We start from the raw sequence: 26,428 nt of genomic DNA, 5'->3' as shown, positions 1-26,428 counted from the left end.
AGTGATTTACATTTCCAGCCAAGCAAATGTGCTTGTGTTGGCTCTGTTTTTGCACATTATATATGGCCATTGCCTGACATTCAACTAATATCACATTGTGAAAATCAAGTATGTGTTTCCCTACTATATTTAATATTAAAAAAAAAACAATACATTTTGACACTGTCAGAGTGTCTGAAAGGCACTTAAAAGCTCTGAACAACACAGATCTGTGGTAATGTGTGTGCTGACAGAGACCAGCACCGTTTGTGCTTTAATCAAAGCCGGGATCTAATTTTAAGAAGTTTCTTTTGCTTTCCTGTAAATATTTTTGAGTTATTCCTAAGTGATGTTTGTTTGTGTGTTTTGCAGGCCTTCTGCTAGTTGATGTCTGTACACGCATGTGGTTCTTGTCTCACTGCATAGGAGTAATTAGGTCGCTGCTGTAATTGTGTCTTCAGAGATTGTTTGCTATTGGGCAGACTCCTCTGTCTGGAGGCTTCAGAAAGATAGACGTCTTTAGAAAATGTGAGGGGAAAAAATCTGGGACGCTCGGATGGAAACGGAAACGCTGAGAAGGTGTTGTTGCTTTTCAGGAATGTGGATGTTTCGGGTTTAGCACATAATGGATCCAGGTGGTGGCGGCTTTTGTGTTTTTAAGTTTCTGAGTAGTCTTTTTATTTATTTTTCTACCATTTCATATTTTATTATCCCAATCGAAACAAGTTTGCAAGAAGCCCAACTTACTGACAAATTAGTAGGCGGAATATAAGACACGTTGATATCGATTGCTATTACATATGTGAGGACATGTTAAAAATAAAAAAAAGAGGTTTGGTATATTTTAAGGATTAAAAAATACCACAAAGATAATTTTTAACCCTTTTTGATGTTTTTGTTGTAATCTGTGGACTGGATTTGTATGAATCCAGTCGGCATTCATTGCTAATGGCTTGTCAATACCAGTTGACCACATCCTGGATTATACGGTACTCCTTTTTTTTCCTTTTTCCTTTTTTTTGACAGCTAGAATGACTAAAATATGTAAAATGGACTTAATGTTTCATCCGATATGATTCAAAATGAGTGATTGAACCCATAAATCCACGAGGAAAGCATTTAGAGGTCAGCACTGAGATTCTGTATGACTAAAAGTGTTTTTGCAACCACAGCTATCATGAATCCAAAGTTAAGGCACTTATGACTTGGCTACTCTTGTGACCAAGAAAAAACCCTCATCTTTTATTCCAATCATCTGCATGGTGCTTTCTGTCACTGCAGTGGGTGTGTTTGAATGGCAGAATCCTGTCGCCACAACAGATTGAAGGCAGCAGCTTTGTATTCTCTGCAAAAGGCTTAAAAGAAATAAAGGTGTTGGCTACTTTTCCTGAGAAAGGATGTTCCTCACTTTTACATGACTGATCAGATGAAAGAAGTGTGTCTGAGAGGTTTGTTACATGAGGACATTAAATGAGGCATATGCCTGGTCAGAAAGAGCGCCAACCTTCCTAACAGTAACAGCCAGAGTCTGTATGACTGAGATTTTTAGCCAAAATACAATGACTTAAATTCTGTCTTAATTAAGAAGTAGAAATGTGTGCGTCATCCAGGAAAAAATAACCTCTTATTCCCTACTTTCTAACCACTTTCTGGCAAACAAATTTGATGACTAACTGTTGAACATATGGCAATATTTAACTGCTATTAAAGCAGATGCTTTCCTCTGGGGCCGGTGGAGACTAAAAACGGAGCTAAAAAAAACGGTGAATGTCACATTAAAATTCACCATTTGGCATGGAGTAACTAATAAATAACATTTTTTCTAACTTTAATAGGAATTTGAATTAACATTGTGTGTTGTGTGATATTTCTTTAGGTGGCCAAATTGAACCCCAAAGACAGCAGCTACTCACTGAGAGATGACTTCTACAGGCATGTGCAGAGAGACTGGCCAGGCTACAACGAGGAGGAGAAGCAGCTTGTCAGCCGGCTGCTGGCCAGGTGGGCTAGAGGCAGGGGGTCCCAGATGGATGCAAGTTATGCGCTCTCATTAAACAGCTTGTTTTTGTGTAACGTGCTGTACGTAAACGTGCCCTTTCACTTTTATGCCCGATATATCTTATGTATTAATTCCCCGGTGGTACTGGTGTTAGCTCATAAATAACAAGATGATGACTGAATCATTGAAACTTCATTTTGCACTTGTTATTCGCCGCATTAGAAAAGTAAGGTCTCCTGCACATCTTCTTTCATTCCCACGTGTTTCTGTATAGTCAGCCCTCAGAGGCAGACCTTGTGTGTCCTTGCTATACAGAGAATCTTTTCCACCTTTAAGCTCGGCCATATTCGGGCTTCTGTAAACCAGCAAGACTAGGTGTTTATGAAATTCCCAAAGGTGCTTTGGTTGTGTCTGATTGCTTTTTTTCTCTCTTTCTGTTTGATAGGAAGTTGCAGCCACATATTGGCAACCAGTCGCGAAATCCTCAACCAAACCCATCAGTACTAAGGACGTCAGAGGATCAAAGCATAGCAAAAAATCTTGCAGTGGTAAATGGCTGTATTGTTCTCCATTTACCTTTCAGTATGTGTGAAAGTGGTTGATGTGGTTTTGAACGGATGTTGCTTCTTTACGTCAGTGTAAATGTGTGCCCTTTGCCCTCTAGTCTTTACCTTTGTCTGCTGGAATTAAAGTTTATTCATGAAGTTTGTATGAAAATGTTTCAGAGATGTATTTTTTGTTTTTCCCTGTCTGTTTCCCTAGAAACGCCCTGTGCCTTTTGACTCACAGGAAAGACTAGCAGCTAAGAGACAAAAACTCACAGACCAGAGGTTACAACAGCAGCCAGCTGTAAACGGACTCTTAAACAATAAAGGAGGACACAATGATGCAACACCTTCCCTTAACCCAAGTTTCCACACAAAGACTGAGTTTCAAAGGACAGATAACCATACTGATAACCAAAATGGTTTACCAGGGAGCCATAATTCCTTTCCTCTAATGCACAAACTATCTAGCACTTCTGACACGCCTGTTTCAGAGACCAGGGAGCAAGAACCCAAAGTAAGCAGCCTCCAGCCAACCCAGCGTGACTCCAACTGCGCTCAGCCACAGCTCGCCAACAGCCAGCACAGAAAGAAGAAATCGAAAAAGCACAAGGACAAGGAGCGTGAGAAATTTAAAGACGACCATAGGACTGACTGGTTAAAGACGAATAATGAGCTCGAGAAGAATCCAGACAAACTTGACAGTAAGGCCTTTTTTCCCCTGTGTATTAAAAAAAACAAAACTAAAAAACATCTTGTAATGTTTTCCAGATCATTAAGTCAGTGATTGTAGTTTTGCTTTTTCATCCAACATTCCCCCAAATTCCTGTCAGCTGGATTTAAATGCCCCTTCTTCATTGCTGCCTCTCGTGTTAAATTAAACTACTTCGTTTATTTTGGCACTGGCGCTGTTTCGTCCATTTAAACCCAACTGGATAATCGTATTAGCAAAAAGTTAAACAGATGTACCTAATAAATGGGCAGGTGAGTGCATGTGAAGTCCCCCCTTGCAACCCAGTGCTGTATCAGCACAGTATTATCTCATGACTGTATGTGCTTCCTGAAGCTCCCCCTCTTGAGTCCTCAGTGTGTTATGTGGCTGACTGACTCAACAACAGCTTGGGTCTCTAAGCCTAGAGGTCTCCTGACACCCACAGGCTCTTAGCTAGTCTGAACAGAGGCAGAGATGAACACACACACAGACACACTGTGGCTTTTAGCAAAATAAAAAACATATTGCTTAATATTCAGACAATGGCAAAGATCCACATGGATGACTGTACTGATTCGACTGCAGCTAATGATATTTTCTTTTTCTTACGTTCTTGCTCCAGATCCTGACATAACAAATACTGTGGTTTCTGAGGAGAAGCCAGATTATGTGCTGTAAGTCTGAACATGTTTTCAAGTTATTTTTTGATGACCTGCTAGAATCTTTTGCTTTTGTTTAGGCAAGGCAAGGCAAGGCAAGTTTATTTGTATAGCACAATTCAACAACAAGGTGATTCAATGAAGTAGATGACAAGGATTCAAGAACAAACTGTGTAGGATGACATTGTAGGCTTGTGCTACCATCTCGTGGCAGAAAGAGGTACTACACAAGAAGTAAACGAAATTAGGGAAATGGGCAGTTTAGAAATTTGCACAAAAAATATTGTGATTGTATCTCTAGGAAAGAATTCATATGGAAGAGAGTCTCTTGAAGGCTCAATGTTGCATAAGATTATTTCTATCTTCTGTGGTGGTCTTTACATTATCACACACTATGTTTCTGTGTCTACTTATAGAAAATACAGCCCCATAACAAGTTTAGAGCAACGTGAGCAGTACCAGGAGGATTTCTGCGCTGAGTATGATGAGTACAAAGACCTCCATTCCCGGATTGCCACCATAACTCACATGTTCATTCAGCTGGGCTCTAAAATCAAGAGCCTGTCCCCTGGTACTCAAGAATATAAGGTACATGATATATGCAGATATGCAAGTGCTCAGTTTGGACTGTTAGTCTCTATGTGGAAACTAATATTAACAACTTTGTGTTTTGTACCATTTAGACAATGGAAGACCAAATACTAGAAAAGTACAACAAGTATCGCAAGGTAAGTCAGACACATTGAAGTCGTTTTTCTTGTAGTTCACATATTTGAGATTTATTTCAGATTTATCACCTATTGCTCCTCTTTTTTTGTGCTCTTATAGTCTTAAATGTACATTTCAATGCTTAAATAGCTTGATTTTTTTTAAGCAATTAAATTCTGTGAAAGCTGCTTTTATTAAACAGCGAGTAGTTAACCTAAACTAAACAAAGACAATCTTTAAGATTGATCCTCAATATGTTAGTGGTTGAGAAAGAAATCGTTTTATTTATTGTTAATTGTTTATTTTTTATTTATTTGAGAGAATGTGGATTGTATGGTGTAGGCTGGCACTAGTTTAAGAAGGTTTTTTGCAGTTGCTCTATTTAGGATTTCCACCTGTCTACTATGTAAGTTTTGTAGGCGTGAACATAGAGGAAAACCATGTAAAACTCTTTTAATAATACACTTTTTTTTTTTTTTGTCTCCACAGAAGTTCCCCGGTTACCGGGAAGAAAAGAAACGCTGCGAGTATCTCCACGAAAAACTTTCATATATCAAGCAGCTCATCATGGACTATGACGTCTCTAAAGCTTCCTCGTAGCAGATTTTCATATATGCATACACAAACAGAGTGTCAAACAAAGAGTTTTTATATGGTGAAAAGGTTTTACGGTATATGAAAAAGGCAGACACTATTGCAGACCACAAATGATGCCGTGAGCGTTGATGATATTAAATCTATAGCAGATTTCTGTTGTGGTCTTTTAGTTGTGTAGTTATGACTTCTTAAAAGATATCTCATGGATTTAAGAAGTCAGAGGGAGAGGCAAAGAGAGAGTCTTGGCACTAATGAGGACTGTGAACCTCACTTTGCCAAGACAGATACATTTCCTAAAACCTTCTGTCAGCCAGACTCTGTGTCAGACATTTGAATTGAAATATATCAAAGGTAGAAGTGACTTTAACTTATTCCCTTTGTTTTTGAGACTTGCTCAGTCAAACATTGCCTCAGGCGGTTTTTCACTCTCTCTTTTTTTTAACATTTAAAGATTTAAATAAGCAGCATAAAAGAGACACTACAGTTCAGGTTCTTATCAAAGCACCCTAATTTGCGATTAATGACAGAAGCTGTGCACTGCAAAGAAAAAGAGAAAATGAAATGATTCAAATAATTTTTTTTCAGATTTATCCTTCATGTCTTATTATGCAAAGTGGGTGAGATTTTTTCCCCTCTCTTTTTCCACCTGCAGTGCTTCAGGCATTTATCTTGGAGGAAGGGATGTTTTAGAGTTCTGCATTATGTTTGTTCTGTACTGGAAATAAGTGGAATAATTGTCACCCTGTGGCAAAACAAAAAGTCATGTAAGATAATGACATTTTGCGATGCAGCCTGTAAGAGGTTCCTGCTGTTTAGCTGGAGTCAGCTGGTTTCTTACTTTTTATGAAGTATGCGATCTTCACATCTCACACACTAAATTGATTCGGGCTCATTTTGAAAGCTGCTGAATCCAATTAGCAAAAATTTGTTCTCAATTACCTGGTTAAACATGTTAAGAGCTTCAGGTTCACATGAAACTTACTGCAATAAGTCGATATGTGCCGTATTTATTAAGTATTTATTAAGTACACTCCCTTTCTTTTGCTAAACTGACCAAAATGCTCAGACGTCATTAATAAGCAAGCAGCAAGTCTAGTTTAAAGTATTTAAACCTACTGGAAAGAAGTGTCTTTGTCTCTTTTTACATAGAACTACTGATGTATTTATTTTGAAATGATTTTCCTCATTCCTGTGTCGCTGGTCTCCACAGATCGTGGTAGCCGGTCTTGGTAGATCTAAGTGTTTGTATCCATCAAGAGGGGGAGAGGTTGTAGATGAAAGTATCATAACTTACTGTGTGTTTTGTCTCTGCAGCCCCAAAGGACTCTAAATATTAAAAGATTAATATAGCTACAGAAGGCCTCGGTAGCAGTGAATAGACACGTCACCTAACTCTCCAGCTATGTTTGAAACCATTCACTTGTACACTATAAAAATAGATTAAAAGAATGAGGCACATAGCAAACCTGTTACTTTAAAATTCAGTGCTGCTGTGAACATTTTTTAGATCACAATGGCAAAAACTACTTTATTTTTTTCATGAATTGGCACATTGATGTGGCAAGGATATTGGAAAGTTGTGGGGTCAGTTATGATCCTGGAAATCTGTGCAAGGTTTCCAACATCATGGGGTTTGATTTATTGTAATTTTCCACTTCTAAGTACTACATCGTTGTGTTTCGTAGTGAGCCATGGCTCATAGAGACAAAGCAACAAGGTTTACTGCAGCAGAAGCCTTGATGCAATTAAAAGCAGCTCAGTTAGATGAAAACAGTTAAATGAACAGAACAGTTTGCATTCATTTTAGTAGGCACACTTGTTCAACTCATTTTTAAAGACCAAATCAGCCAATCACATGGCAGCAACTCAATGCATTTAGGCATGTAGACAAGACCTGCTGAAGTTCAAACCAAGCATCAGAATGGGGAAGAAAGGTGATTAAGTGCCTTTGAAGTTGGCGCGGTTGTTTGTGCTAGAATCCCAGCTGGTCTGTGCATTTCAGAAACTGCTGACCTGCTGGGATTTTTCCCACACCACCAACTCCATGGTTTACAGACAATGGTCCAAAAAAAGAGACAATATCCAGTGAGCTGCTGTTCTCTGGGCGAAAATGCTTTGTTGATGTCACAGGAGAATAACCAGACTGATTCAGGCTGACAGGAAGGCAACAGTAACCACTTCTTAAAACTGAGGTATGCAGTTTGAACATTGCAGCAGAATGCCACACTGGTTGGAACTCCTGTCAACTAAGAACAGGCTACAGTTTCGGCACACTCACCAAAATTGGGGAAAAAAGACTGAAGAAATGTTACTCAGTCTGAGGAGTGTTCATTTCAGCTGTTACACTGGGGACAGAATTTGGCATTTTCTCGGCACACTTTGGCCCCTTACCACACGAGCATCATTTAAATAATGATAAACGACCATTAGGATAAGGTGACCTGTCACGACGTTCAAATCATCTCAAACTGGTTTTTCAACACGACAATGAGTTCACTATACTCAAGCACCTTTGAGATACAGTGGATTAAGAACTCCACATCGTGGATGTGCAGGTGACGAATCTGCAACAGCTGTGTGAAGCTGTTGCACACAGCAACAGCTTGTGCAACAAGCTGAGGAATGTTTTCAGCACCTTGTTGAATATGTGCTGTTCCGAAGGCAAACGGGGGTCCAGCCCATGCTAGCCAGATATACCTAATGAAGTGTCCGCGTAGGTACAATGAACATAAATGCCGTCATTAAAGAAGTATTCCCGTGTAAATTGGATAATTAACCCCACAGTCATTTTACTTATGAGAAAAGTTCACCTTTATGAGGGTTGATGTTCATATTGTGTTGCTTTTTTTGGCTTATTAGAAAATAAAAGTAGTTAACTGAGGATGTTTTATAGTGTACAGTGACGGGTTTCAAGAAGCTGCCACTATATTGGTAAAATGTGTGCATTTGCTAACTTACTATATATTGTAGTATTTAGGTATTTTAAGCTTGGAGAGCTGAGTCTCAACTTTTAATCAGTGCCTATTCAGAGTGTATTTGTCCATTGTGGCTGCAGCTTTTGTATTGAATGTCATTACACAGTCATTGACATAGAAGCCTTAAGGATACTTATATAGTCTTCAAACTGCCAATATCAAGATGCTCATTATCCATACACACACTCATCTGTTATCTGCCTTATTACTACTGTTTGCTGTTTAAAACTGTTTAAATGATTGCCAACAGTGGCTTTCTATATTCTTAATGTAATTTAACGTTCTCTGTTTCCTGTGATGACATTGCTTACTCATTTGTTGCATTTGTAATCATTCTGGTACATTTTTGCTTTATTCATCACTGAGGTAAATGTGCAGGCATTCACCATTAAGAATAACACTTATATATTTCTAATGCTGCCGATATTCCTGTTGACACCCTGTTTTACTTTCTGAGCACACAGAGTAGTTTGATTTGAAAATTTGCCTTTTAGTGATTTCGGCCATATTTCAAGCACAAAAAGCCCAATCTTAAAAGTAACAATTGACGAACAAGTGGTAATTATGAAAAGATTTATAGAAAGAAAGGAATAGATGTGTCAGATTATTGATGGAAAACCATAATTATTTTTGGATTGTTGTGATTAAGAGGGTATGATTATATTTGGGCGATTGAGCAGGATAAAAGTATCACCAACAATGAAGACCCGGAGAGGAGCGTATGCATTATGAACTGCATTTTACAGTTGTGTACTTTCTCTTCTTCTATTGTGCAAATTTCAAACAAATAAAACCATCAAAGAGATCTATAACCACAGACATTTTTCTTTGTAGATCGCTCTTATTTTTTTGTGCACACAGCAATCATGTTTTCTTTATGCACGCAGGCACCCTCATACACAGGTATAAGTAGAAGCCAAGAAATTATTGTATAAGACATTTTATATTTTTCTGTTTTATAAAGGGCTAACAACAATGTTGTCAGTTTGTGATAAAAATCCATTTGCAGATGATTATCCTGCAGCAAGAGAGTTTTCCTTTGTCAAAAGTGTAAGAACTGCAAACTTTAAAACTTAAAGTGTCAAATGTAAAGGATGGGCTAAATCAAGATCTTTAAAATTCAAGCTTTTAGATCCTGAATAATAATATGTTTTGTTTCCTTAATTGTTAAAGCGAAGGCCAGCTGGCTATAAAATCCTGTCAGTTAACACAGTGCAATACCATATCATTATAATGCTTCACATGCATGAAACGGTCCTATTAATTTTGCATTTTGGTATACTTGGAGGGTAACTGTAAACTGTATAATAAAGATGGTCATAGCATGCGTTTTGAAAGCCACATTCATTTTATTATAATTGCTTCATTTTTGCCTGTTTAGCTGGAAGTTACCATATTTGAGAATGTAGGTTAAGTCATCAGCTAACACTAGTAACTGTGGTTAGCAAGCTGCATTGATAAACTGTACAGATGCAGTGCCTGAATACACACATCTGCTACTTACTGCAAAGATACAGACTAACTCTGGTATCCAGATGGATGAGATCTGAAAACATTCACAGAGTTGCAAGGCGGCACTTGAGGCACAAAACACTATTTTATATACTGTTAACTACCATGTTATAAAAGGAGAACAACAGAAGACCATCAGCTTGTCCCTATATTGACCTCATCCCAGTATCATTCTCCAACTTGCAATGAAAAACACAGACCAGTTCAGTTAAGTTTTGGCTGCTTATTCATGTGTGCTGGGTTCAGCGGGTTGAGTAGTTGCAAGGCTGACATGCTTGAAGAGTTCTATTAAAATGATAGCACAAAAGAAATACTGTTTATGACTGCTGCTGTGATTTTGTGTTATATAAATAAAATTGGGAGCGACCACCAGAGAAACTGCACTCGTTGGTATTATAATTGGTTTGAATTTTTAGCTGCAGAGGTTGCTGCTTAGTGCAAAAAAGTGTCTTTAATGTGTGTAAAATTTTTCTATACATCATACAGATGTTGGCACTTGCAGTAGGCAAAGATTGGTCCACTCGTCTAACAGGAGAGTGGGAACAGATAAATATGCATATGCTATAAGTAAAGTATGATTTTGAGAAACAGAAACCCTTAAACCACATGGAATAACATTCAAAGATAAATGAGAAAGAGAGAGTCCTCCTCAGTATGTCATTTATAAATACAGGTATGTCTCTCCATCTGTTACTGTTACATCATGTAGAGCTATCACAGTAACAATCGTAATCATAGTCATAATAAAATATCTATATTTATAAATGGCATACTAAAGCAGGGCAATGTCTATAAATGCTAAATTAAGTACTCTATAATACCTTACCAATACTTTAATAATGCTTAATAGTGTGAAATTATTAAAAAGTGCTACCAAATATAAAAAAAAAATATACCTTCTGCTTTACAGAAAGTGCACATAAGAATAATATTTTATCAGTCATTTATCACAAGAGTAGAACATGCACTTTCTTCAGACATAGATTAGATCGCAGGGCTGCAGATCTCACTGTGACCGTTCTTCTGTAGCATCCACGCCGGTGTGTAGCTCCTCCTGACACAAAGCAGCTTTAAACCGCGGTCGGGTGGAGCCAGTCGGTTGTCATAGCGACCGTGAAACATCAAGCCCGTTCAGAGTTCACAAAGCTGAGGTAAGACCAACATATCCGTTTTCAGTGCTTTTCCACTCTGGTCTAAAATTACACTTATACTAAAATACTTTTGTTTGTGATCTAATAGTTGTTTTACAAGCTGCCCCTTTTTTGTCCTGAGTTAAACAGCTTTATATGACGATTTTTTATCTGTGGTGTCAGCTCATTGTTAGCCTCCAGGCTAACCAGCAGTGTGTCAGAACAATGAGGTGACTGCTGTCTCCAGATAGAAAAAGGAGTGATACACCTGCTGCTGTCAGACCTACAGGATTTAGGCTGTGATGTTCTCCTTTATAGTGGACAGAAATTATTTTTGTGTGGCATCTTATTGAATAATGAACAGCTGATTGTTCTGTAAATAGTTTGAAATGGTTATTTAGAAAATCAAGGTAAAAGGTAAATAGATGCAAATAACTTTATTGTTTGCAAAACTTGTGCATAGGATTTTAAAATTGACCATTTATATTTGCATTTAAAGTTATGAAATATGATTCATTATACATGTTTGTGGTTGTTACAGTAAAAAATATAACTTTTTCTACTCTGATTTTATGTTTTTTGTGTGATTTTAGATCATTGTGTTAATACAGTATGTCAAAATGAAAACATAACTGTAAATTCAGACACGTGAGGTTGTGCTGAAAAGGAAGATACCAAACAAGGAAAGGTAAATAGTTTTTAAAGGTAAAATTTAGAGAAAACATCAAAAGTAGTTAAAAATGGCTGCAGTTACAACCTGGACCCCACAGGGTTAAACGTTTTTTTGTTTTTGTTTTTTAAAGTAACGCAATAGTTACTTTTCAAGTAATTAATTACTTTTAGAAAATTGTAACTCAGTTACTAACTCAGTTACTTTTTTGAAGAAGTAACTAGTAACTATAATTAATTACTTTTCAAAGTAACTTGCCCAACACTGCTAACCAGTGACCTCACTGAACTCTTTTTCAGCCACATCTAGGCCGTATGAATCAGTCTGTGTGTAAAGTTGTAAATTCTATGCTCTAAAGTATTTAGTGAACGACATCAAGTGTTACGAAAAGGGCTAATCTGATTCATTTTGTTATTTTATTTATTTCCAATAAATACTTTCAGCGGCATATAAATAGTATCAGCTTTTTCCACTGTGACATTTAAGGCTATTTCAGTTCCTGCATAGTAACGACCATATTCTACATGTTTTTGGAATACTTTATACTGAATTAACTTCAGGGCTTTTTCTAGCTAATAAAGGGGCAGATGAGTAAAATCTATATATAGTTAAAGCAGTGAGTCTGTGTTGTCTTATTTCACAGACATCTATTACTTTCTAAAAAAAAAAAAATTTCTGTTGTGGAGGTAAACAAAGACGACATGAGAGCTCTCGATTCTCTCTCCAGGTTTATTCTTCATCACAAGAAAAGAAATGGAATCAGCCCATAACGCAAAGACATCCAGGGATGAGACACCTACTTTGGAACTTACTGGTATGATGCAGGTACAAAGATCTTGACATGTAAAGTTTAAAGTTTAACTATCTCATGCATTAATTATGAGGGCCTCAGTCACGATTTTTTCCTTAGATTTTTATTCCTCTTTAAGCACAAAAAGAAAAACAACCCAAAAATGCAATTGAAATTTTGTTCATGAACTCATTTTTCAGGGAGTTACAAACATGTCCACTCATTTGGACACCATGCATTTGATTCCTAAACCAAAGAAATATGTATTTAACAAACCAATAATAGAACATGATTTACTTTGTGAAAACTGTCAATAAGACATTTTGAAAGCTCATAATCTGATGTTTTCTCACATTTTTATATCCATGTAGCATCGTGGCATCTGTTGGCACTTGGCCAAAGTGAGAACTTGATTTTTGTGTAGACCAGTATGAAATATATCCAGTCAACTCTGAACCAGCAAACAGAGCTATTCCATTTTTTTACAATGAAGAAAACAAAGGTTGTCAAATAAAAATAACAGTTTCGTTAAACAAAATGTAGATGTTTTCATACTCATTCTAATTTAGAAATGTGTTATTTGAAGAATTATGAATTGAAACTAGGGGTGCAACAATACACAAAATTCACGGTTCGGTTCAGTTCGATACTTTGGTGTCACGGTTCGATATTTTTTCGATACAAAAAAAATGTTCATGCCTTTTTAATTTGTCATTTATTAAAATTATAAATATATATTTTAACTCAAAAGTACAGTTTTTAAATTTAATGTTGCTGAAACAAAAGTAATTTAAAAAATAAATCTGATTGAGGAATCACTCATCTTTGGAAAAGAGAGTTTATTACAGAGAAATGGCTCTTTCCAAAATAAAAGCTATACAATACGCTTCTTCTGGGCTATATTCTCAGCAGCATATTGTAGCGGGTCAGGGCTGTTCGGGGTTCTGTTTGTACAGTTATGTTTTGTTTATGTTGCCATAGTGACGGGTGACGCCCTCTCGCTGCGACGGTGTGTCCTTCCGGGGGCAGAGGGCGCCCTGTGTGTTGTTGCTGTGCGGTTGCCGCGCTGAGCAGTTAGCTAGCGGCAGCGTTCTTCTGCAGATGTCAATAAACGGCTGTGCTCCCTGGCTAGCTCACGGGAAGCAAGACCAAACGACACCTCCGTCTCCTCCTTGTCTGAGCTCGCCACATTGGTGTCAGAAGTGGGATGATGGTGGCACTCCATGTTCTGACCCGAGTGACTTTTCCCCCGCCGGTGTTCCAGATCTACTGGCGTTTAGATCAACTGGCGTTGGTCGAACAGATGTGTGTCAGTCTTGCGTTTCAGGAGCTGCTACCGACAAACCAGCAAAAAAACGCCAAATGTGTCACCTGTGACACTTGTGAGGTTGTCTCAAACACACTCCGTCAGTCTTGATGCTGTTGAACAACAAAATGTTTAAAAATGTGGCGAGTTCACCTGGTGATATCCTCATGCGCGACGCGATCGCGAAAACAGCAAACAAGTAACACCACGCCGTTGTTGTTCACAGGACACAAAGAGTAAACGATCGGGAGACTCTTGTCGTCGTTATCGTTCCCCTCGCACGGTTTATTCCTCCGAATTCAGCGTTTTTGCTTCACAACTACAGCGTGCTGTTTACTTTGTGCACTAACATGGAGTCGAGTCAACCAGCGCCACCTCTGGCCAAGTGCCACAGCCTACAGCCAGATCAACCTGTGACACACATCTGCACCACGTTTGAATTCGTGTCATGCACATTTGTACCTTTCAATTGTGTCTGTTTGTGCGTCATGCAAACAAACCTTTGAAATGAATGAAATGATATCATATATTTATTATCAGCCTACATTTGTACAAAATGCCAAATGACATACACATAAGAATCACCATCCTGATATCAATACTTTTGCCCATACGAAAAATGTCGTGAACACACTAATATTTCACCAGTGTTGTAACATCACATGTCGTTAGCGTAGTCTGTCTGTGTCTGCCCTCTGCAAACAAACATGTTAGAGTTGGTTGTGATATACAGTCTGCATAAGTGTGGTCAATCTAATAAACATTTGTAAGGAGATGGCAGTTACTGTGAATGTACAGCAGGTGATTAGTAATAAACAGCCAGACAATGACTCTGACAATCTCATTCAATCTTGCAGATTGCACCTTCTGTGGAAAGTGGTACCACACGGTGTGTGTGGACTTCCCTTGTGCAGAAGGCGACTACAAATGTTGTGGGTGCTAAATAAACAGAAAAAAGTGATCCCTGTTGTCTTTGCTTACTGATTGTTTTTAGTGTTGACAATCCACATTGCTGGCATTGCATCTTTCAACATGTTTGTGGGCAGATTTGGATGTACCAGGGGTATGTGCAGCCACTCAGCCTCTACTCACTGTGATCATAGCAGCAGGTGCAGATGTGTCACAAGTTAATCTAGTAGTGGGCTATGGTCATGTGTTAGTGGTGGGAACAGTCATATCCACTCACTCTCACTGGCTGTTTATTACTAATCACTGTGTAACTGCTGTGAATTCACAGTAACTGCCGTCTCCTTACAAATGTTCATTAGATTAACCACACTTATACAGACTGTATATAACTCCAGCCATGTTGATGAATTGCCTATATTGGCTGGAAATATTCATTTTCAGGGAAAAGACACAGACAGACTATGCTAGCGACATGTGATGTTACAACACTAATGAAATATTGATGTGTCATATTTGTCCAAGGCGTATTTCATTGTTATGGAAAAAGAGAATATCAAAATCATGATGACCAATTGGAGTGGTGATTTCTATGACTTTGTGTATATAATTTGGAATTTTGTACAAATGTAGGCCAATAAGGAATATATGATATCATTTCATTCTTTTCAAAGGTTTATTTGCATGACGCACAAACAGACACAATTGAAAGGTACAAATGTGCATGACACGAATTCAAACGTGGTGCAGATGTGTGTCACAGGTTGATCTGGCTGTAGGCTGTGGCACTTGGCCAGACTCGACTCCATGTTAGTGCACAAAGTAAACAGCACGCTGTAGTTGTGAAGCAAAAACGCTGAATTCGGAGGAATAAACCGTGCGAGGGGAACGATAACGACGACAAGAGTCTCCCGATCGTTTACTCTTTGTGTCCTGTGAACAACAACGGCGTGGTGTTACTTGTTTGCTGTTTTCGCGATCGCGTCGCGCATGAGGATATCACCAGGTAAACTCGCCACATTTTTAAGCATTTTGTTGTTCAACAGCATCAAGACTGACGGAGTGTGTTTGAGACAACCTCACAAATGTCACAGATGACACATTTGGCGTTTTTTTGCTGGTTTGTCGGTAGCAGCTCCTGAAACGCAAGACTGACACACATCTGTTCGACCAACGCCAGTTGATCTAAACGCCAGTAGATCTGGAACACCGGTCGTGACCGGCCGGTGCGCCAAAAGAAGGCACCTGGACATTTGCAGGACTTTGTGTGGGGTAATGGGGTCGTCGGGGACTACTGACCCCTTAGTTGGGGGCAATGTAGCGGGTCAGGGCTGTTCGCGGTTCTGTTTGTACAGTTATGTTTTGTTTATGTTGCCATAGTGACGGGTGACGCCCTCTCGCTGCGACGGTGTGTCCTTCCGGGGTCAGAGGGCGCCCTATGTGTTGTTGTTGTTGTGCTGTTGCCGCGCTGAGCAGTTAGCTAGCGGCAGTGTTCTTCTGCAGATGTCAATAAACGGCTGTGCTCCCTGGCTAGCTCACGGGAAGCAAGACCAAACAACACCTCCGTCTCCTCCTTGTCTGAGCTCGCCACATTGGTGTCAGAAGTGGGATGATGGTGGCACCCCATGTTCTGACCCGAGTGAATTTTCCCCCGCCGGTCGTGACCGGCCGGTGCGCCAAAAGAAGGCACCTGGACATTTGCAGGACTTTGTGTGGGGTAATGGGGTCGTCGGGGACGACTGACCCCTTAGTTGGGGGCTATGTAGCGGGTCAGGGCTGTTCGGGGTTGTTTGTACAGTTATGTTTTGTTTATGTTGCCATAGTGACGGGTGACGCCCTCTCGCTGCGACGGTGTGTTGTTGTTGTTGTTGTTGTTGCTGTGCTGTTGCCGCGCTGAGCAGTTAGCTAGCGGCAGTGTTCTTCTGCAGATGTCAATAAACGGCTGTGCTCCCAGGCTAGCTCACGGGAAGCAAGACCAAAGGACACCTCCGTCTCCACCTTGTCTGAGCTCGCCACAATATTAAACATATCAGGTCCGCATAAGGAGAATCATGTGCTAACGGCTGTCTAAATGACTCGGGTAAAGTTTGTAGCATGCATGCTTGTTGTTTTTGTCTGCTTCCACTTGTCTTTGCACTAGGATGATGTCGGTGTAAATGTGCAGTCATATTCGTTGTGTTCCCACTAGTGCTGTCAGCGTTAATCTCGTTGAAATGACGTTAACTCCACAACACGGCAAATCTCCGTGCGTGGGGCTAGACGGCCAACACGTTAACGAGCTAACTGCGCTAACACACTAGTGCGTGGCACATCCAACATACTGTTTTACTTTAGTCCATGACACGCTTACCTTCAGGGTCATACGTCACATGAAAACCAAAATACTTCCAAACGCCAGATCTGAATGAGGGTGGGGGAGGTTCAATTTTCCATGTTGCAAGGAGAGCTTAACTTCTGTCTTGCTAGCTTGCCCTGCGCTCTTCTGACGATGCTGTCTGTGTTGAGCGCTCAGTGGATCTGCGCTCGACAGTGCAGCCTAGGCGGAGTAGTCGAACGCAGATTCACTGAGCGCTCCACACAGACAGCATCGTCAGAAGGAAAGTTGATAAAATAAATTACAAATTTTGTATTGTTCGATACATATGCGTACCGAACCGAAAGCACTGTATCGAACGGTTCAATATCGATACGAGTATCGTTGCACCCCTAATTGAAACCTGTGGGAAGATTGTAGAAATACAACTTACAGGTGTGAGTAAGTATTTTTGAGCATTTGTTATGAGATTTCATTTCACTGGTGATTCTACGTGCAATTTCACATACTTGTGATTAATGAAATTCATGAAGTTATTGTTTCAAAATAGCGGCCGATATAAGGTGTTTAGTGGTGAGACTTGCTTCTATAAATACTTATTTCCCTCATTTGTCAGCTCCCAGGAAACACCAACTGCTTGACTTGCTCAGACGACGGCAGGTATCTCTGTCTGGGCCACTCCGGGGGCTTGTCTGTGTGGTGTGCGTCATCTCTGAATCGTGTTGCAGGGTGGCTGCAGGACAGGCTGGAAATGACATCTATCCAGATGACCAGTATGTCTAAGACCATGTATCTGCTTGGCACTGTTGATGATATGGGTGAGTTATGGTCCACCAGGCTTTCCTTGGGTTGCTTCTGCTGTTTATAACAATTATCTGCCATAAAAATATATCAGACAGCTGGAAGTTTATAGATTAGCAAACGCACACTGACATTTGGCCGTGCAATGCCCTGGCAAGCTGTCCAAGATGCACCCCGCCCTCTCACCCTATGACAGATAGGACAGGCTCCTGTCGCTATTCTTTTTATTGGCCGCTTTTACACACAATCAGACTTTGCTGCTGCCTCTGGTTAGGAATCTGTGCAGTAGGCACATTTTCTCTAAGAAGGGATGTTTGGTTTCCAAGAGCCTTGTTGGGTTACTTGGCACAATCTTAGCATAACTTAACTCCACCCAAAAAACTGTTCATTTTTAAGTCATAAAAAATATTATTCTTGCAGTCAGTCTGAGCCACTGTTAGGTTAATCAGGGCATCTGATGTAATTAATGTAGTAAATGTTATTTAATTCATGCCTTTTTGTGCATTTAATGCTCCATTTTAATTGTACATTTTGTGAACCACTGCCTTAGACAGTAATGCTTTTTGAAGTGTGTAAACAGGTTCTATATTATTAAATGTTATTCATCATACTGACATCATTGCTATCATCTACAGGTGTTGCGAGAGTCTTTGGTCATCATTCAGACTCGATACACCTCCTCTGCGTTACTAACATTATGGTGTGTATTGTCACATTTTACTAAATGACTTATATAACTGGGACAGGGTGTGGTTTTCACTTAGAATTTTTCTGTTTTTAATTATTAAAAAAAAAAAGAAACAAATCAATTATTTGAATAACAGGAAGATATCAACAAAAGGAGCATTTGTTTGTCATTTGAACTGTTTGAAGGGGGAAATTATGGAGCTGCATCACTCAGTTGTAAGTATGAACTTCTATTTTAGTTTTTATGATGGGATTTAGTTACAGAGTTTGCAATCAAATGCAAAATTTTATTCATTTTACGTATCCTATCAGGCGGCGGAGCTGTTTGGCTTGAGGTCTACCAGTTTCCTTCAGCAGCATGGCTGAAAGAGTTGGAGAATGCACAGGTAATGAGTCACAGTTTAAACTGAAATAAGAATGTGTTTTGGGTACCGAACTCTGGGAAGGAGTGCTAAGACCAAAGATTTTGAAGTCCTGGTTACATCCCGGTCTCTCTTTGTACTTTATGCCATTTGTTTTCATATTAGACTTATGTTACCATCATTTTTTTTCAGGTTTTCCCATCCTTTTGGTTTTTCTAGATTTTACCTCTAAACCTGAAATGCTTGGGGTATTGTCATCATCCAGCTGGGCAAGTAGCATTAACACCCAGCTAGGATTTTCATATTTAATACCTTAGGCATATCTACTAAAAATCTTAGACAAGTTCAAATATCCATGACGTTGACCTCAAGGCCAAGGTCAGAAGTCAAATTTTCTGAAAATTTTGTGAACATGACAATTCAAGAAAGATGATACAAGGACTGTCAAATTAATATGATAAGTGTATGTATTAAAAATCTCAGTTTGAATCTCAGTCACCTCGACCTCAATGTGAGGGTCAGAGGTCAGGTTTTCTGAAAACCTTCTGAATGCAGAAGGTTGCAATAAGGAAGTTACCTAGGATTTTCAAATGTATGCAATGGATGACAATGAATCCACTTTTTTTTTAACAGATTTGGCCTTTTAAAGGCATGTGGTCCTAAACTTTTGATCAGTTGTAAAACAGCCTGTTTCAGTTTAAGTATTGTTTTCAATAAATTGCATGCTCAAAAAAGATGTTTTGTCTCACTCTCATTTCTTCTTGTTGCATGTTGAAGCTCTATTTGGAACCTTGTTAAGATCCAACCATGCAGAATATGATTTTTTGCCATTTTGCAAGTAGTCTTTTGATCGAGACTATATATTGCATGTGACTGAATCACACATTAAATAAACAGTTTTTTTGTTTTTTTTAATCCTCAGAACCCAAACTCATCTGAATGGTCACCAGTTACTGTAATGATTCAAATCAGGCCACCAAAAATCCCAACAGGTATAACTTTTCTGTTAGAGCAGAAGCATTACATTTACACTGTGCTACAATTTAACCAAACATGCAGAGATGTATGTGGGTCTATCAGTTTTTATGTATTGTATCTCTTGTTTTTATGATTGAAATAAAAATGCAGCCAAGCAACTGACCTTCATGTTTCTGCTTTTTGGCAGAGAAGGCACTCAGTAGTCCACCTGAGACGTCGCAGCCAACAGACTTTCTGATGCACTGTTTGGCTCTGGACATAATCAGGAGCAGCAGCCATCGTTTGGAGAAGCCGCCCTTCAGTACAGATGAAGGAAAAAGAAAGGAAATGAATGAAAGCCCAAGGTGTGATAAAGTTCATGCCAATACAATCAGCATTCCAAAGCTAAGCTGCTTTCATTGGTTGCTCTGTTTTGTTTTGGTCAGTCTGTCTGTCTAAAATAAATCCTACGGGGCATCTCTAAAATATCACCATGGCTGAATTCTCCAAAGCTTTTCTTGATTGGGAGTTCACAGATATTCTGCAGATTGTCTGTCTGTATTAGATAATAATTATAGGCTCATTTTGTTTATATTTGTAAATGTCATCCTGCTCGCTCACCTCAAAATTAAAAAATCTGCCCACTTTGCATCGCCAGCAGATATTTTGCTCGTAGTCGTTTGAAGTCGTCGAATGTTGTTGACTTTTAGTGGTGTGTAGTTGCCACATTGGTGCTCCTCACTTCCTGTGTGGTTGCCCTCTAAGACCTCATGTGGTTAACTAAAGAAAACTAGAATGACACTAACAGACTCATTCAGAAATGCAAAGAATCACTAATCAAACCAGTCACTACATTATCAGCAAATATAGTATTAAAGACATAAGATGAGTTAGTTCTACATCTTAATATAACGAGTAAATAAAACTCACCTTTGGGTACTCCAGCATTTGTAATCTGTCTGTCTGCAAACAATTATCTCTCTTTTGTTACATATTAGTTACTGAATCTTTTCCAGACATTGCACGTGGCACTTTCTTCTGCCCTGTGGTCCTGGTGACAGCAAAGCAGAGTTTCAGCCAGGTTTGTAGCATTAAGTGTTATTGCTTAATTGCTTAACAGTAATTTAAATATGTCAAACCCATTTGGAAGTTTCCACAATAATGATCCTTCTGTCTTTCTGACCTTATATGTATGATTGATGAACTGATTGAAAGTCACAAGGGTATCCTCCTGCTTTGGATTGTATTCGTTATGCATTCAACAGTCAGAGATCCATTAAAGACATATTCAAGTCTGTATGCAGACCATGCTCCTGTTAATGTCATTTTCACTGTCTGACCTTTTCTTAGGATTACTTGTCGCTGTTGCTGTGTGGTGGAGTGGCAGCTGTAATCTTCTTCAGTATTTCCTAAAAAAACCACCAAAGAGCAGCCCAAGTATGATATTTTATTAACTAAGAGATAAGTCTAGATACTAAGAACAAAAGCTTTAAAAAGTGCTGATATTACAGCATACTTTTCTTTACACCAGTGAGATTATTTTAACGTTTTGGAATGGCCTTCTGTTTGATGCAGATGTGGACCCGATGCCAGATGTATTGTGGCCAAATGCAATGGAAATCCTCTGCTCAGCTGTTAGTAAATGCAACCGTTACATCGCTCTTGGGCTCAGTGATGCCTTGGTGTGTGTCTGGGACAGGCGATCCGGTAAGTAAATCCTACGGGGCAGCTCTAAAATGTCACCATGGTTGAATTCTCCATAGCTTTCTTTGATTGGGAGTTTAGTGAGTTTCTGCAGACATCCTTGTTTTCCGTTAAAATGAAATCTGGAAAATAGAACATGTGAACATCAGTTCACATTCTATTTTGCTTCTCCATTTCATAGAATGTTTAGAATGTCTAGAATAGGAAATCACTTTGACCCCCCAGAAGGAATGAATGCTAAAGGTGAGCCCTGTATCAAAACTTCTCATATGAGTTCCTTTGACAAGCAACTTATCCCAAGTGGTGATATGACCGCTGAAAGTTTACTCAAATGCAATTTTGGAAGATTTCTCCAGTAAATTATCAGGGTACCAATTCTTTTTCCTGTTTCTCTACCTCAATATTAAATTGCTGCCGTTGTTGAAACTATGGTATATCCCATGATCTTGATGTTTAAAGTAAAATGAATGAGAATATGAGTAATATGCTGAAGAAAAAAAAGATTTTGTCTCTAGCTCATGACACTCAGGAATGAGTTTAAAATCGTCTTGTACTTTAGTTAGATATGAGGACTCAAAACTACTAAAAAATAAATAAATAAATCAAAAGCCACCAAAGTTTTACCCACGCATGTTTATTTAAAGGGGCCTGTAAATTGGCAGGGCTTTTTTTTAATATATTCTAAAGTTCTTATACAAAAAAATCAGATGTTCTCAGGAAGTTAGATGAAAAGCAATGATTGGTTTCCTCACAGAATATCCATTTTCTTCTATTCTGTGTCTCTGCAAACACATGGACAGAAAAGGCAGACATCCTTTTGTCTCCCTTACTGACACTTAAAAATACTGACACAACAGTGTCAGTATTATTAAGTGCTTCCACAGTTAAACACGCATCCAGCTGTGCACATGACAACACAGTTCAGCTAATAATCACGTTCTCAGTAAGCTGACAGATATATTTATTCTCCAACAAAAACATGACTGAAAACACTAATTAGCAGGAGTCAGATAGCAGACAAATACACAGTCTCTGATGTAATATCTATGAGGCTAAAAGTCTTAAAGCTTTTTATTTATTTCTATTCTAAACTAATTTTAGCCTGTTTATTCCTCTTTGTTTTTATTTCCAGGGGCTCCATTGTCTCTCGTTTTAATGCCAGAAGCAAACAGCGCCTTATTCAGGGTACAGTTTGTGGATTGCTGCCCTGTGACTGATGATGACTTCCAGATTTTTACTGCTGAAAAAGTCCATCTTTTGATATTGTGTAAAAGTGGAGCAATTCAAACCGTCACAACTGGACGGGGGACAAAACCCAGCACAAAGCAGCTCTCTGAAAGGTTGTCTGAGTTTTACATGCGTGGTAGCGTGGCATTGTATTAGATTAAATGTTTACACATCACTTTATGTGTCTGTTCAGGCCAAAGGACAGCAAGGACCTCCCAACTGTCACTGCGTCAGTACTGTTCCTGCAGGGATTGGTAGGAATACTCAAGCTGTTGATAAAAATATACAATGGATTGCCATAATACTTATAATGAGGTCAGTGTATGGGCAAATAACCCTTGTGAGACAAAAGCTCAGGCTTGAGACTGCACTAAATGCATGGGCATAATTTTGTGCTGAACATTGGGGGGTGTCAAGATCTCTGTCTAAATAAATAAATAAATCTGGGTAAATTCCCAGATGATTAAACATGCAACTATTTTGCTGGTAATAACTGAAATGAGTAAAGAAAATCAACAGCCTATTTATGCAAGATCATTCATAATTTTATTGGGAGGGTTATATTGGCTGGGTCTGATTATTAGGGGGGGTCATAACCCCCCTGGAAATTACGCCCCTGACTAAATGCACCATTGGACCTTTATGATGTAAAGGTTCAGTGGACCTAGTATAAGATAAATGGGTTATTTTGAACTGCAAGTCATGCAGAGCTACTGGAGTAGGGTTCAAAAATAGAAGTAAGCACTAGGAAATCAACACAATAGGTTCCCTTTAATGACTTTAAGTTCTTATCTTACTGTCTCATTTCTCCTGCCTCTGTGAGTCACTTGTAATGCAAAGGAGTGGAAAAATGTCCATCCAAGATGTCATCAACAACACCACTGTGTGCTTCCTGACTCCTCCCACAACTCATCTCATTACGACTCCCCACAGTCCAATTTATGCGCTGAACTCCAAACAGCAGAGTCTGTTCATACGAGGTAAACCCAAACACCATTTTATGATAACAGCATGTTCCTGGATTAATGTTAGAACAATACTGTAAATAAAGTTTTTTTTTATTTCTCATCCAGGTGACCAGGACACCAGCTGCAGTGTTACATCTGAAGAAAGGAGCCAGAGCCAGCTTTTCGTCTTCCGTTTTGCAGAGTCTGACATCTTTAAGCAGCACGTTGTTTCATATCCTGAGTCCACACGACAGCAGCAAACTCTGAGCTACAACACCTTAAAGGAAACCTGCAATCTCTACCTTCAGAAAAGGTTAGCATTGTTTTTGTACTGTATGCAGACTGCTCTTGAACTCCACAAATGACTTGTATGAGTAAAGTAAGTGTATGAGAATGATAAAGCAGCATTGTGTTTTTCCTGCATTTTCATGTGAAGAGCACAGTCTGTGGAGGAAAGGAACAAAACTCTGACACAGACATGGGAGCAGCTGCAGGAAAATCCAATGAAGAATTGCAGCAAATGATAAAGATACTAATAAAGTGATTCCCACCATCTGTAAAGCACTACTCACCCAGACACAAAGTGGAGGATCCTATTAAATATTATTTCTTTAATTGATAAACTTAGCAAATATAAATATAGAACTGCTGAAATTGTCTTAAGATATTGTCCTTGTTTTCTGTTATTTAAATGTTTTTGATGCATTTGAATTGTAAACTGAAATTGTTTTATTAAAACATAAATAATTTTGAGAATCTGTTTCCTGGTGTATGGGCACACACAAAGACTGCATGTAAAAGATGAGTAGCTTCCAGATTTGAAATGTGAAGCCAAAGGGGAACTCATTTAAACCTGTATTTTTCTAATTGCCAGCAGGGGGCGACTCCTTTAGTTGCTTTTGTAAGTACCTGCAGGAAACTGAACTTTTGTTCTTTTGGTCTATGACCAATGTTCCCTCTAATTTTTCACGTGTCTGAGCGAACACACAAACTCCCTGAGCGATCCCTTGGACCACTGTGAGTGACATCAGACGTGTGCACTGTGGTCACGCCGGCATCTAATCCATCCAAGTTACATGGTTTATTAAAATAATCAAATTACAGCATTTACATTTATGTTAGACTACTTTTAATTAACTGCTTTAGCCCACTTACAATGAAAATGTAAAAAAAATCTAGTCATTGACCTGTGTAGTATGTTAACACTATTGGAAGTAAAAATAACTTGAACTCCAATTTTGAAAGCACAACTTTCTTTCTTTTTTAAAAAGCGCTGACTTGTATTATGAGTCTGTGGTCTGGGAGAGAGTCCTGTAACTCTCTGTCTGCAAAATATAGTATATAATGACCAATGCTGGGCAATTAATTATATAGTTAATTCTTTAAAAAAAAAAAATTTGCAGCTATTTTTTTAATGCAGCCAAGGCGGTTTTTTAAATAAACATTTCAAATTTTAGAACAATCAGCTGTTCTGCATCAAATCTGATGCCACACAAATTATTTGTGCCACTCCAAAAAATAATTTCTGTCCACTATGAGATAAAGGAGAACATCACAAGCCTGATACCTGCAAGCCTTACAACAGGAGATGTATCACTCCTGTAACTTCTGTAACATTCAGCAGTCGCCTCATTGTTCTGACACACACAACAAAAACTACACTACACACTAACTACACAAGATTTGCGCTAAACGTCTCAAATCTCTCACATCTCAAAGCACCGCCGTCACTCCTAAAACTTCTCCCCGTTTCTTAACAACTAGATGCCACGTTGCCATATCATTTTTTGATTGGTTGACATAGTACTTTTTTGGACGAATAGGAAAGGGAGAGGGGGGTGGAGTTTTTGCTCACATGCGGAGAGTGCTTTCGAGCCTTTTTTCTTATAAAACGCCGTTTTTACCGTTTATTCCTGCAGTAGATATAAACAACGACAGTATTCAGGAAGAAAATCAAGTCCATACTTTTTCCGTCAATTGTTCCGTCTGTCCTGCTCACAGCTTGTACACGTTGTCATTAACGTGGCTTCACTCCACATCAGCCACGCAGCTTTCCTAGCTAAAACACCGGTGTCGGCACATAAGGACGCTGTCATAGCCTGTCAACCACGCTGATTAGCTGCGTATATACGAATGTAAATCGCATCATTGGCTGGACTATGGAATAAGGTGGCATCGTTCTAATCCCATATGGGAGCAGCCAGTCACTGACTAACACTGCAAAACAGAATTGTTAAAGTATTAATTTTAATTTCAATTCAGGTTAGATTTTTTTTGTGCACAACACAGATTTTCTGTACGCAGAGAGCGTGCCAGCAGTACTCAATTGCGCACGTGCGCAGCTTAGAGGGAACATTGTCTATGACCTCATTAAATTTTATCCTGATAGGTTTATGAACACCATGCTCATTTTGGAGACTAACAACTAATGTGTAGTCTCCAAAATGAGCATGATGTTCATAGAGGGAAATAAGGTTTCATGCCTGTGTTATTTGCAGTAAATGTTCATGATTTCGGATACAAAGTTGCTGAAACATGGTCCTCTCACAGCAAAACTTTACCTGGGAGAACTCATAGATCCAAAAGTGACTCAAACCATGAATCTCAGGTTTTTATTTTATTTCAAGTAAGATCAGATTTCAGGTATTAAGTAGAAAAATGGTCCTTGCTTTTATATCTGCTGAGCTCGAGGGACATTTATTTAAAGGATGACTGTATGCAAGCTGAGCTGAGCTCAGTCGCAGCATGTTGACATTTTGTTGCCTTTTGGGGCCTTGAATGTGTCATAAGTCATGTTTTCAAAAGACAGAGGAAAAAAAATGTTATGCAACAAAATTAACAAAAACAATTACACACTGTAGCTTAAGAGTACGGAGCCCCACAGGGGACATGGGAGAAAAAAAATTAAGACGGACTTTTGCGAGATCTCGCAACACTAACT

At 38.9% G+C, this 26,428-nt stretch overlaps 2 protein-coding genes across 8 annotated transcripts in view; both read left to right on the top strand.

The window, feature by feature from the left end:
• Positions 1-10,000, top strand: part of LOC146583044 (RNA polymerase II elongation factor ELL-like) — a 39,789-nt gene extending 29,789 nt beyond the window's left edge. The window contains exons 6-12 of the mRNA XM_085263136.1: positions 1,856-1,980; positions 2,424-2,526; positions 2,741-3,227; positions 3,858-3,909; positions 4,311-4,482; positions 4,578-4,622; positions 5,092-10,000. Coding sequence (XP_085119262.1) covers positions 1,856-1,980; positions 2,424-2,526; positions 2,741-3,227; positions 3,858-3,909; positions 4,311-4,482; positions 4,578-4,622; positions 5,092-5,202 — 1,095 coding nt within the window. The 3' untranslated portion in view covers positions 5,203-10,000. The remainder of the gene's footprint in view (positions 1-1,855; positions 1,981-2,423; positions 2,527-2,740; positions 3,228-3,857; positions 3,910-4,310; positions 4,483-4,577; positions 4,623-5,091) is intronic.
• A 791-nt stretch (positions 10,001-10,791) lies between these two features.
• Positions 10,792-25,704, top strand: wdr93 (WD repeat domain 93). Of its 7 annotated transcripts, none has more exons than XM_085262587.1 (16): positions 10,792-10,837; positions 12,214-12,311; positions 17,419-17,620; positions 18,239-18,303; positions 18,428-18,506; positions 18,603-18,676; positions 19,575-19,644; positions 19,818-19,974; positions 20,626-20,690; positions 20,960-21,046; positions 21,185-21,316; positions 22,446-22,653; positions 22,734-22,794; positions 23,364-23,520; positions 23,614-23,800; positions 23,924-25,704. In XM_085262587.1, the coding sequence occupies exons 2-16, from the start codon at positions 12,240-12,242 to the stop codon at positions 24,009-24,011; spliced, it is 1,704 nt and encodes a 567-aa protein (XP_085118713.1). In that variant the 5' UTR covers positions 10,792-10,837; positions 12,214-12,239; the 3' UTR covers positions 24,012-25,704. The 7 variants fall into 7 exon arrangements, with proteins under 7 accessions (XP_085118713.1, XP_085118845.1, XP_085118779.1 ...); XM_085262719.1 differs by having other exon boundaries at positions 10,805-10,837; positions 12,214-12,300; XM_085262653.1 differs by lacking the exon at positions 10,792-10,837 and adding an exon at positions 11,428-11,504.
• The last annotated feature ends 724 nt before the right edge of the window (positions 25,705-26,428 follow it).

This window comes from Mchenga conophoros, linkage group LG1 (assembly GCF_057382185.1).
Source record: "Mchenga conophoros isolate Kocher_MC1m ecotype Shallow Benthic linkage group LG1, M_conophoros_male_GT1.1, whole genome shotgun sequence".
Classification (NCBI taxonomy): Eukaryota; Metazoa; Chordata; class Actinopteri; order Cichliformes; family Cichlidae; genus Mchenga; species Mchenga conophoros.
The sequence above is the reverse complement of the archived record's forward strand: the minus strand, read 5'-3'. Positions and strand labels throughout refer to the sequence as shown.

What these genes read in the sequence shown, in the direction of transcription:
- wdr93 (XM_085262587.1), top strand. Translation starts at nt 12,240, where the DNA reads ATGGAATCAGCCCATAACGCAAAGACATCCAGGGATGAGACACCTACT. An exon ending in AAGAGTTGGAGAATGCACAG is followed by an intron (nt 18,677 to 19,574) that starts GTAATGAGTCAC and finishes TTTAATCCTCAG; the next exon opens with AACCCAAACTCATCTGAATG. An exon ending in GCAGAGTCTGTTCATACGAG is followed by an intron (nt 23,521 to 23,613) that starts GTAAACCCAAAC and finishes TTTCTCATCCAG; the next exon opens with GTGACCAGGACACCAGCTGC.